Source organism: Siphateles boraxobius, unplaced genomic scaffold (assembly GCF_051911475.1).
Source record: "Siphateles boraxobius isolate OS27281-9 unplaced genomic scaffold, OSU_SipBor_1 55, whole genome shotgun sequence".
Lineage (NCBI taxonomy): Eukaryota > Metazoa > Chordata > Actinopteri > Cypriniformes > Leuciscidae > Siphateles > Siphateles boraxobius.
The window spans coordinates 4,236,729-4,249,317 of record NW_027509181.1 but is presented as its reverse complement, the minus strand read 5'-3'; the positions used below and the strand labels follow the sequence as shown (position 1 = coordinate 4,249,317).

The 12,589-nt window shown below is 35.7% G+C and overlaps 1 protein-coding gene and 1 long non-coding RNA gene across 2 annotated transcripts in view; both read left to right on the top strand.

The window, feature by feature from the left end:
• The window catches only part of LOC143714647 (uncharacterized), a 61,887-nt gene extending 52,760 nt beyond the window's left edge, over positions 1–9,127 (top strand). The window contains exon 2 of the long non-coding RNA XR_013195582.1: positions 8,927–9,127. This is a non-coding gene — a long non-coding RNA (uncharacterized LOC143714647). The remainder of the gene's footprint in view (positions 1–8,926) is intronic.
• Positions 4,510–8,590, top strand: LOC143714645 (complement factor H-like). Its single transcript, XM_077205903.1, has 11 exons — positions 4,510–4,782; positions 4,943–5,110; positions 5,206–5,311; positions 5,405–5,481; positions 5,651–5,833; positions 5,951–6,118; positions 6,860–7,054; positions 7,135–7,308; positions 7,390–7,566; positions 7,942–8,127; positions 8,302–8,590. The coding sequence occupies exons 1-11, from the start codon at positions 4,713–4,715 to the stop codon at positions 8,514–8,516; spliced, it is 1,719 nt and encodes a 572-aa protein (XP_077062018.1). The 5' UTR covers positions 4,510–4,712; the 3' UTR covers positions 8,517–8,590.
• Positions 9,128–12,589: the final 3,462 nt, after the last annotated feature.

Sequence of the window (12,589 nt, the reverse complement as noted above, 5' to 3'; positions counted from 1 at the left end):
CGAAGAACTCAAAAAGATAATGTAAAATTGTCAAAATGGAAAAAATAAATCACAATGGTGTGGGATCTATCCTAATTTTTGATTTGATTTTTTTGTCTTTTGTGTTTTTCCTTCTCCCCTGCAATGCAGATTCTTAGATTAGGATCATTAAATGTAAATGGGTTGAGGGATGGAGAAAAAAGAGTTTTACTTTCTGAGTTTCTTAGGCTTAAAGATTCAGAAGTAATATTTTTACAGGAAACTCATAGTGATATAAATAATGAATCTGAGTTAAATTTGTGGTGGAAAGGAAAGCTTTGTTTAAGCCGATAGCACCAATTTTAGTGCAGGTGTAGCGATTTTATTTTCAACTCATCTTAATGTTGATATTTTATCAGAAATGGAAATAGAGAGAGGATGTATTTTGATGGTGAAAGCTAAAATTGAAAATCAAATATTCCTTTTTATAAATATTTATGCTCCAAATAAAGGGTCAGATAGAATCATCATGTTTAAGAAATTAGGAGAGTTTTTAAAAAGTTATACTTTAGATGGTATGCTAATCATTGGAGGGGATTGGAAGTGTTCTCTTAATTTTCTCTTAGATAGGAATAATGAGGAACCACATCCTGTATCAGTTGCTGTTTTAAAAAGTATTATAGTTCAGAATTATTTGGTAGGTGTATGGAGAGACCGGAATAAAGAGATGAAGCAATTTACATGGACAAAAGTTTCGCAGGGAATGATGAGAGTAGCAAGACTGGACAGGTTTTATGCCAAGTGTGCTGAAAACCATAGAATAATGGGGTGTAATATTTTTCCATGTTGTCTATCAGATCACATTTTTATTACAGTTAATGTTGTTTTAGCACAAGCTAAATGTAAAAGTCCGTATTGGAAATTTAATGTTGCATTGTTGAAAGAAAAAGAGTTCATTGAGAAATTTGTAATGTTTTGGAATGAATAGGGTTTTAGGAAAAATGATTTTGACAATTTGATACAATGGTGGGAAATAGGAAAGACGCAAATAAAAATATTTTGTCAGCAGTATACATGTTTTTCAACAAGAAACATAAAACAAAAATATTTCTGAAATAGAACAAGAGATTTTACACATAATATCTGGTATGATTCAGGAATCTAATGCATCTTCAGCTGGCATGTTGGGTGAAAAGAAACGTGATCTAGAAGATATGTTGCAAGTGCGGGCAAAAGGAGCCCTGATAAGATCACGCTTTATGTCTGTACATGAGATAGATGCTCCCACTGCATTTTTTTTAATTTGGAAAAAGTGTCAAAACAAAAAAATTAAATGTATAGTTTGACAAAAACTGATGAACTAAAGACTTTTGATGCAAGAGAAATGAGAAAGATTGCGGTGGACTTATATTCAAACTTGTATGGAATAGAAGAAACAGACACTGGATGTGTGTCACAGATACTGCAGCGATTGCCTTCTCTCACTGAAACGCAGAGTGAGAATATGGACAGATCTGTATCATTTTAGGAGTTAACTGAAGCCGTTAAACAGATGAAGCCTGGTTGAGCAACTGGAATTGATGGACTGTCAGTGGACTTTTTTTAAAGCTGTGTGGAACTACATCGGAAAATACTTTTATGAGGTGATCCAAGAGTGTTTTAAAGGAAAACGCCTTCCCACAAGTTGCCAACGGGCAGTATTAACATTATTACCAAAAAGGGTGACTTGAGTGATCTTAAAAACTGGAGGCCTGTGTCAATACTAACAACTGATTGTAAGCTAATAGCTAAAGTGTTGGCAAATAGGCTGAAAACTGTATTAGGAGATGTAATACATCAAGATCAATCCTACTGCATTCCAGAAAGAACTATATATGATAATATGTTTATGATCAGAGACATATTAGATTACTCTAAAATATATGAAGTGAATGTTGGCTTTCTGTTCCTGGATCAGGAAAAAGCATTTGATAGAGTGTACCATGGTTTTCTGTATGAAACAATGAGTGCCTTTGGGTTTGGAGAGGGTTTTATTTCCTGGATCAAACTCTTATATATGAATGCCTCTTGTATTCTAAAAATAGGTGGTGTATTAAGTAAACCAATAAGGTTGCTTAAAGGTATAAGACAAGGATGCCCAATGTCTGGTCAGTTATACGCTTTAGCAGTGGAACCACTCCTATGTATGTTAAGAAAAGAACTGTCTGGGCTGATTGTTGATGGTAACTGCAATGCGTTTAAGTTAACAGCATATGCAGACGATATTACTGTAATTGTGAAAGATCAAAGAGATGTTGATGTTATTTACCGTATCTCTTTATATGAGCGAGTGTCATCTGCAAAACTGAACTGGAGAAAAACGGAAGCATTTTAGTGCAATTATAAAGAGAAATGCTGTCATGCCAATGCAAAACCTGTTATCCCTGGAAATGTAAAGTGGGAAAAAGATGGTTTTAAGTTTTTAGGCATTTTTTTTTTTTAGGTTCAGAAGTACATCAAAGGAAAAACTGGGAAGGTGTTAAAGATAAAATTTGTAATAGATTGTCAAAATGGAATTGGATTTTACCTCAATTATCATATAGAGGGAGAGTGCTGCTCATAAATAATCTTGCTGCCTCTATTTTATGGCATAAATTAATTGTGTTAAATCCACCAGATGAACTCATAAAGGAAGTTCAAAGAGTGTTGGTCAATTTTTTCTGGAATGGACAACACTGGTTAAGAGAATCGTTACCGTATCTGCAGTTAAGTGAAGGAGGCCAAGGACTTATGGACATTTAGTCCAAGGTAGCTGCCTTTAGACTGCAGATTGTACAAAGAATCCTATATAATCAGTCTCAGAACTGGACAAAAATAGCTTGTGCTTTATTAAAAAGAGTGGGACTGATGAACTTCGATAGACACCTATTTTTAATGAATTTTAAGGAAGTAGATTTTAATGGACTCTCTTCTTTTTATGCATCAGTCTTAATTGTGTGGCAAATATTTACTGTTAAAAGAGAGCTGTCTGAGGTAACCCATGAGTGGGTTCTTGAAGAACCTATGATTTTTAATCCAATTTTTTCTAGTGAGATGTTAAAATCTAAAGTTGTCAGCGCAAGCTTGGTTAAAGCAGGAGTATGTAAAGTTTGTCATCTTCGGTCAAGGGACAAATGGATTTCTGCAGAAAATCTGGCCATGAAGATTGGAATTCATTCGGTTCAGACGGTTGAAAAATTATTCTCTGAGATGCAGGAGTCTTTTACTGTAATACCATTACAAGCAGAAATGGTTGAGACTGTATTCCCCAGCATTAGGTGTCAATGTAGGAGATTGGCAGGAGGTTGATGGAAGATTACTTTCTTTTTCTACACCTGAAATTGATCTCTTTGACAATATATCTAAGAAGTAATTTTATCTTGTTTGTGTAAAAAGTTTAAATTTAAGAGCATTGAAAGATCTCCCAGAGACCAAATGGACTAATTTTATTGAATTAGGGGCCTCTCCAAAAGGGTGTTGGAGGACATTGTATAAGAAACCTATTGAGAAAAGAAGTGGAGATTTACAATGGAGGATTTCTCATTGTATTTTAGCAACAAACCGTTATAAAGTTCATCTAAATTCTTTGCAAGGAGAAGAGTGTCTGTTTTGTGGTCTACCAGAAACAGTTTCTCATATATTTATTGGATGTTCAAGGCTATTATGAATTCTTGGGGTGTTTAAAGTTTTTGAGCCATAATTTTGGTTTTACATTTACAAATCATTTTTTATTTTTGGACCAAAATATAGCGCCTCAAATAAAAACAAAATTGTTTTGATGAATGTATTATTTAAGGTAAGGCAAAAATGGTAATGTGGCTGACAAGAAAGATAAAAATGCAGTTTAATAGTGATAGTGATCCCTTGAATATGTTCAGAGCTCTGGTTAAAAGTAGGCTGGTTATGGAGTATAAGTATTATGAATTGGTGAATGATACTGAATCTTTTTTCTATTTATGGGGTGTTGGAAATATTTTGTGTCAACCCAATGGAAATGGAGGATATAATGTATTGTTGTAAAATAAGCTGATTTTTATTTATTTTTAAAGATTTTAAGAGGAGTATGTATTTATGAGGTAATGTGTTAAAGGTACAATGTAGTTGGTGGTATAGAGTGTAATTAAAGTGATGTTAAAGTCAAATTCTCTCTTTCTCTCTATCTCTCTTTCTTTCTCTCTCTCTCTCTATCTATCTATCTCTCTCTCTTTCTGTTCAATTGATTGCTCAATTCTGATGGACACATTTTGCAATTGCAGTTACAGATACATTTTGCAATGATTGTACTATTACAATGTTTGGAAGTTTGAAAGTGTTGTGAATCTTCTTCAAGCTCACAAATTTGCAATGCTCTATGGGACCAATTTATTCACAACATAATGTCATTTATGATTTGATTCAAGCATGAGCCAGTGAGAAACATTAACAGGATTAAGCTACAGAGTTCAGAGATGAACATGGCAATTATTTTGTAACCTGCCCTTTGCTTCCTGTTTATATGTTGCATAAATATGACTCACTAAGTTTGACTTCTCTAAGGTAACTTGTCTTGGTGTGGCTAAATGACAAAAAAAAAATCTGCATCAGATAAGAAAGGTGTTTTTTTGGTTGTTTTTTTACAGGAAATATTTCTTGTGCACAGAGTGGTCTGGTATAAGAAAAAAATATGTTTGACTTTTTAGCTTGTTGATCCCTTAGCAGGCAAGAGTATCATAGACGGACCAAAAAAAGGACCCAAAATGAGAGTTCCAGTAAAACTCTTCGGCTTCATCTTTTGGTTGTTTTCCTTGAATTGTGCCCAATGTCAAGGCAAGTGATTTAATGTCTTTTTTTAATTGACTTAAATATAAATGTCATATTATTTGCACTTCCCAAACTGTAGATTTAGAGAGTGTTGACTGGTTGTGCATGAACTTCAGCATTTAATGTACATGACGGTTTTTATGTAATGTTTGTTTGTGCTTCTCAGAATGTCTTCAAAAGAACATCACATACGAAAACATAGAACCAGTTGCTTCAGCTTCATACAATGATGGTGAAACAGTGAAAGTGAACTGCATGACAGGTTATACTGGCATGTATAGATTAAAGTGTGAAAAAGGAAAATGGAACACAGTCGCTGAGCGACCATGTGCAAGTGAGAAAATGGACAATATGATAACCACATCATTTTATTGGTTATTAAATTAATGTCATTATGCATGCAGAGTAAAACTTGGTTGATTTCTGCAGAGAAAAAATGTAGTCAACCTGGGGACACAGCAAATGGTGATTTTAAACTTATAGTGGGGTCGGAGTTTGTTTTTGGAGCAACAGTGCTGTATACTTGCAAGGAAGGGTAATTGTGCTTTTTATTCTAATGCATGAAATGTATTCTATCCTTTTATCACTCTTTGTACTTGTAAACCGTGTAAAAACATTGTGTTCACAGGTTTGAAATGACAAGCAGAATCAATCAGCGTACCTGCAGAGCTCAAGGATGGGATAATACTCTCCCTGTCTGTGAGGGTACGCTTTCTTGAAAGTCACTATTTTTCTTTTTTGTCTCTTGATTTTTCTCCATCATATACTTCTGATAGTGACCCGTAAGCTACATTATTCAACAGAATTATAATTTCAGTGATTGGTTTGTTGCTTTATTTATTTATTTTCCTTTTTATTAATTTATTACCTATAGCTGTGAAATGTTCAGCCATTCGCACAGATGGAGGTGTGACTGCATCGGGCAACACAGACGAGGGAAGTTATGGTGATGTTATTCACTTTGAGTGTGTATCTACTGACAAAAAGATAGATGGAAGTAGTGACATTCACTGCACAGAGAGGGGTGAATGGAGTGACTCAGTTCCAACATGCAAAGGTTAATTCCATTGTTTAATTTATTGTTTGTTTGTATCTTCACCCAATGATCACAGATTTCTGTGCTTTATACAATGCACCAATTTTCCTATTCCTCTTTCCTCTGCTTTTCACACAGAGATAACATGTACAGCACCTGATATACTAAATGGTAATGTTGATGAGGAAATGCAAGAATACCAGAAAGATGCCATATTAAAATATAGATGCTTTAAAGGGTTCAAGCTAAGAGAAGGAATTCCCAGATGCTCTAAATTTGGCTGGACTCTAAAGCCAGAATGTGATGGTAATGCACCATTATTATTACATAATAAACGAATCATTTGGGAAATAATACTAAAATCCTTCTATCCATATGTCTTTCATTGTGCGAAAAACCTGGCAGGGTAACTTGGAAAATATACAATGAAACATTCTAAAAATAGATGAACCCATTCAAAATTTTAAAAAATGTTTGCCCATACATTAAATAAAATATTTGTATGATCTAAGTTTGATTTTTTTTTAACAATAAAAGGTGAAACTTGATGAATGCAGTCAACACACCAATTTGTAAAACTTGAGAAAATGGAATGAGATTATTTACTATAAGGGTACAATTGATGATGATTTAGATGAAGTTTTAATTGAAAGGAATATTTTTTGTTTGTTATTTTTTTATTGGGGAAAATCATGAGGCAACAGCATTTGCATGCAAAGAGTGTGACATGGCTAGCATTATTATTTGGTAATTACAAAATCAGCTAATAACCACTTACTACTTATGAATAACTACTTACTACTTGTTTAATTTTCAGACAATAGTTTAGTAAATATAACATCTAAATGTTCTCAAAATAGAAAATGTGCCTCTAATACTTATTTAGGGAAAACAAATTGTACTCTATTAATGGGAAGCTATATATTTTTTAATTTTTTTATTTCTCAGAATCATTTGTTTCCTGCAAAAGACAAAGCATGCAAATCCAGTTTTACACATATTTGATTTCTTTTTACCCTTATTTCTACATAATTATGTCTTGTACAGAAATAACTTGTGATCTTAAGTCAACCACATATGGAATCGAAAAGATCACACCAGAGGGTAAAACTATTTTCAGAGCTGGAGAAAGCCTGGAGATCACCTGTGCGGAAAAATACTGGATTTTGTTTACAAAAGAAATCACCAAATCATTTAAATGCCAAGATGATGGGAAGTGGGATTATGAGCCTGTTTGTCAGGGTAAGATTATAGAGAAACACTTCTGGATTAGGATCTGAATTTACTGCAAGCAACTAAAAATAATGCAAATCTTGTTTCAGATATTAGATGTGAAGTTCCATATGACCAGCATGTGTCAAGCCCGTACTCTTACTTCAGTGGAGATATGAAATTTGGAGCAAAAAAAATGTATTCTTGCATGTCTGGTTATGATCAAATGGCAGCAGAGGCCACATGCACACGAGACGGATGGACACCAAAACCACTGTGTGTTGGTATGTTCTGACATTAAATCTTACAATTTGTGCATATAATATGAATTCAAATTAGTATGATGGATTTTTTTTTTATTACAGTAAAAATGTGTGCAGCACCAAACATCAAAAATGCAAAGATTGTGGGAGAACATCGACCAAAATACAACATCAATTCAAGAATACAATATAAGTGTCATCCTGGGTTTGAACCAGAGCAGCCTGTACAAATCATCTGTAATCCTCAGACTGAATGGACAGGCATACTGCAATGCACTGGTATGTTAGTTACGTATGATACAGATACGAGAACTTTTTCTTCTGAAAGAGCTTGTCAAATGGAGAATGGCACGTCCCATTCCCTAAATGTGCCTGAGTAGCAACAACCTACGCAGAATAACCTAGCAACAGCATACAAAGTAGTTATAATATATTATAAAAAAGAATCAAGATCCAACCAAGATCTCTTCAATACAGAAAGTAATTTTTAAAAACATTTTAGAATACAAATTCTTATATTAATAATGTGCATTGCATTAATAACATGTTCTATGGTTTAAGGCCATAAAAAAGCCATGAGATTTTTTAATGTCACATTTTCTTGTTGTTGAAAATAGTCAAAAAAATAAAATAATAACTTTGCTTTGCCTTCAGAAAATTGTGGGCTTCCACCAAAAGTGAACTTTGCAGATACAACAAATATGACAAAAAATGAATACAATTCAGGGGAGAAAGTAGAATACAGCTGCTTTTATAAATACACACTGAATCAGCATCACCCCTACTCCAAATACCTGACTTGTGAACAAGGCCAATGGAGAGGGAAAATTAAGTGTTTAAGTAAGTATGAACATGCTACATCATTATGTCTTTCAAAGACATGTTAAGCTTTTCTTACTGTACTATTTATTTGCAAGTTTGATGTAATCTTGTAGTTGAAGTTGTAGCTCTGGTTCTGATGACTCAATGAATATATATAGTAACACTGACAGTGAGATTTTGGGTTTGTTTCAGGGCCCTGTTCAGTGACGGTGGAGGAAATGGATAAAAGAGGTATAAAGCTGAAATGGGGTAAACAGGAAAATAAATTCCCACCACATAATGATAAGATCTCCTTTGAATGTCAGGCAGGAAAACATTTCAATGGCAATGGCAATGACCTAAGACAAACATGTAATGATGGAGTGATGAATTTGCCTCAGTGTGTGTTAAAAGCACAAGGAGAATAAATGATCACTGATGTATCAGCTGTACTAATAAGCCAAAACAAATGGAGCAAATCAAAATGAACCCTTTCCCCAAATCTGTTTATCTGTTTATCTGTTTAAGAATTATTGCAATTAAAACTTAATAAATGATAAAAGCAACATTTAAATTGCATGTATGATAACAACGTTAACTTGTTTAATGCTAGCTAAGTGAGTGAGCATGTGTATTGTACTGAGTAAAATAAGAAATAAAATACAAATTTTAAAAAAGTATTGCTAAAAGCCTGTAAGACCAAAGAGAAAGTTGCAAATAATTCTTATTTTTACTATCACGCTGTCATGATTCCTGTCTTGTGGACTTATGTTATTTCCTGTGCTGGGCCATGTTTTGTAGTCCTTTGTAGTTTTTTTCACCGTCTGATTGTTCCCAGGTGTGTCTGGTTTGCCAATCTCCCCTTGAGTTTATCTGTACCCCAAGTGTTTCTCATGTTCTTTGTATGGTGTTGTCTTTCTTGTTATGTGTGCACTTGTTGTCAGTTTTGTTTGCCTTCCTTGCCCTTGTCTGAATTAATCAGTTTTGCCTGGATTTACTTTTGTTATGTTTGTTTGAATAAATGCTTGCTGCATCTGGATCCCACTCTCTTTCCTCTGAAACCGCCAGCGTTACACACGCAAATATGGGGCGAAAGAAATACATGTGTAATTAAACTCTTTTTGCTCTGGGCTTCCTGCTTAATTGAAAATTAAGAACACAAAAGAAAAGTTAAAAATTAGAATCTAAAAGGATATTAAGATATATTTAATATGAGTTACAGGCATGCAAACTTTGGGAAAAAAAACACAAGTGCTTTTCCAATTTTTTGAAACTTTCACCATTTGCATATAATGCAACAAAGATTACTAAAGTCAACAAATTTCACTAATAGACCTACAAAATATATAATATAAAAAATTAAATAATGGTGCTTTTCTAAAGTATTTTTTAACCCTTGTAATCTGACTCCAAATCTCAGGTGAAAATTGCCCTCTACAAAATGAGTAATTTACTCAGTAAATATACATTCATCATATATAATATTTTGGCTTTCTTCTTTATTTATGTTTGTTTTTCTTCAGAATTATTTTTTAACATAATATTATTATTTATTTATTTTAATTTGAGCCAGGAAAGTTTCTGAAGCTTGTGTGATTCTGACACGGAATGATCCAAATGTGTTTATTTCTGAGAACCTTTTTAAACACATTTTATACACACTTAACTGCAGATACTGAAATGACATGCACTGTGTGGTACAGAACAAATATTTTGAGTGACCCTTATTTACCTATAAAGAACCGCGATTGTCCCTTATTTTCCTTTCCAGAAGTTTTCAACCCCATACTTGAATAAAAATCATATAATACGGATCATGTAAAATGTACATTATCTAAATGTAACTCATTTCTAAATACTAAGTTAATACAGTATCTCACGAAAGAAAGTACACCCCTCACAATTCAGAAAACATTTTAGAATATCTTCTCAAGGGACAATACTGTTGAAATTAAACTTGGATATATTTTAGAGTAGTCAATGAGCTGCTTGTATAGCAGTATATATATTTACTGTCCTCTGAAAATAACTCATACAGCCATTATTGTCAAAATAGCTGGCAACAAAAGTGATCTCTCTCTCTCTCTCTCTCTCTCTCTCTCTCTCTCTCTCTCTCTCTCTCTCTCTCTCTCTCTCTCTCTCTCTCTCTCTCTCTCTCTCTTTATCTCTCTCTCTTTATCTCTCTCTCTCTCTCTATTCAATTGATTGCTCAATTCTGATGGACACATTTTGCAATTGCAGTTACAGATACATTTTGCAATGATTGTACTATTGCAATGTTTGAAAGTTTGAATGTGTTCTTATTCAATATCACTAATTTCTCTGTATCTCTGTGTAAAGACTTTTTTTTAAGTGCTGGCAAATCTTTGTACAGGTCTTGTGTTTTGGTGTTTAGCAAAAAAGTTTTAAATGCAAGAGTTGATACTCCCTGGTGTGATGTTTTTATACTGGATGAAAACAAAAAACCTGAGTGGCAATCTTTTTATAAACCATTGTTGACCAAGAGAACAGGTGATTTGCAATGGAAAATTCTTCATGGTGCTGTCGCGGTTAACGCTTTTGTTTCAGTTTTAAACACTGAGGTTGCTTCTACATGGCCGTTCCCTTTCAAGGGAACTCGAGCTGCGTTGAGACGCGGTGGGAACGCTCTGCGTGATTGCGTCGTGAAGCACGTGTATAATCAGTCCAATGGAAGAGCTAGACGTCATAGACGGGTGAAGTCATAGAACAGGAAGCTATAAAGCACACCTGAAAACAGACCACGACAGCTTCTGTGCCTTCAGCAAGCGATCTGTGTATTCTGTCCTTGTCATATTTATTGTTGTCTGTCAAGTTGCAATATATATATATTATGGCAAAAGAGAGCAAGCAGCTTTGTGCTGTTCCCTGCCCACGTTATATCACGGGTTGGGACACACACATCAGCTTTCTGGTACTATTTGGGAGTGGAGCATGCCACAGTAAGTTCTCGAGTAGGCTGACTGTGAGCATTGCGAGAAGCTGTCCGTGAGGAGGCTCCGCTGCCACCGGGCGTTCTTCGAGGAGGACGGTTCGGTTCGCGCTCCCCACGTGGGTCCCGCTGTTGCCGATGCACGGCGGCGACTCGCATTTTGGGGTTCGCAAACGGATCTGACAGCGGGGGTTGGGACGGGCCCCGCCCTATCTCAGCTTTCACCTGTCAGATCCAGTGCTGGCGAGGAATTGGTAATGTTAGTGTTTTGTTAAAAAAAAAAGAGAACAAAATAAATAAAGATATCAAGAAAAAGACAGATGTTTAAGTTTTCAATAAATTAATAAATAAGTCAGCTCATAACTCTGTTGAATAAAGAGGAGCTTTAAAAGGAGGTTTATCTAGTGCTGTTGCTAGTTAAATATTTTCTGGCCAGCTGAACATTATGAGAGTGAAAAAGTGAGTTTATTAGATGAAATATATCTAAAAACAGAAACACTCTGTATCTCAGCCTCCTCGTCGGGGACTGCCGTTTTTCCCTATCTCCACACCACACTTTGGTGTAGAGATCGTGGAATAAGCCGGTTTCTATTTTATGTGTTTAATGCCCAAACGTCTAACTATAGTAATGCTATGGGTATTAAGTATTATGGTATGGCAGTTCCTCGGGTTAAAGAGACGCTTGCTAGCTTTCTCTCTCCCGAGTCGGCGTCATCATTTTTAACCCCGACTTTACCCACCAGCCATCTTAAATAAATAAAGAAAAATTTTATTAGGCAGCGCTGGTGGATGAATTATAAAGACATGGATGAATGTGAGGTTGTCAGCACTGACGCTATTCGAGAATTGTGTCGTGCAAAAACAGATAAACTATACTGGGGAGGGACGGTTTCGAGAAATAATTTCTCCTCTGCGTCCTCTGGGGGGCGACTCTCTGAGGAGGGTCGCAGCACGGCCAGTTCGGTTGTTTTCCTGCTGGTGGCCACGGAGTGATATATTTATATATATATATATAAATATAAAGAAAAATAAGATAAAATTATGTCTGTTCTTCTGGACGCTCCACTTTCAAAAAAACTAAGAAATAAACCATTCAGCGGTGTTCCAGAGGTTTCTTCCTCACCAATCTAATGTTCCTGAGACTGCTGGGCAGAGCAGTCTCAGTCTACTAAGCTCCTCGCAGCAGAGAGTGCAAAACGAGCATCGCCATTTGGGTCCTCCACAATCGAAGGGAACTTGGGTGGCGGTAGCAGTCTAGCCAGTTAGAGATATGCAGGGACGGTTTTGAGAAATCGTTTCTCCTCGGCGCCCTCTGGGGTGCGACTCTCTGAGGAGAGTCGCAGCGCTGCCAGTTCGGTTGTTCCCTGCCGGTTCGCCGTTCAGGGCACCGAGGTGTCAGCGTCCCCATACGATCCTCCGAGGAGGGTCGTAGAACGGTCAGTTCGGTTGTTCCCTGCCGCTTCACCGCTTCAGTGCACCGTAGTGACTGTTCAACCAAATCCAGAGGCCAGTCTTGAGAGACTGGTTCCCCTAGTAGAATTTCTGGCAGCG

Bases quoted from the DNA above. Each gene is read 5' to 3' on its own strand.
- LOC143714645 (XM_077205903.1), top strand. From the start codon at position 4,713: ATGAGAGTTCCAGTAAAACTCTTCGGCTTCATCTTTTGGTTGTTTTCC. The intron at 4,783-4,942 runs GCAAGTGATTTA...TGTGCTTCTCAG, and splicing joins GAATTGTGCCCAATGTCAAG to AATGTCTTCAAAAGAACATC. The intron at 8,128-8,301 runs GTAAGTATGAAC...GGTTTGTTTCAG, and splicing joins AGGGAAAATTAAGTGTTTAA to GGCCCTGTTCAGTGACGGTG.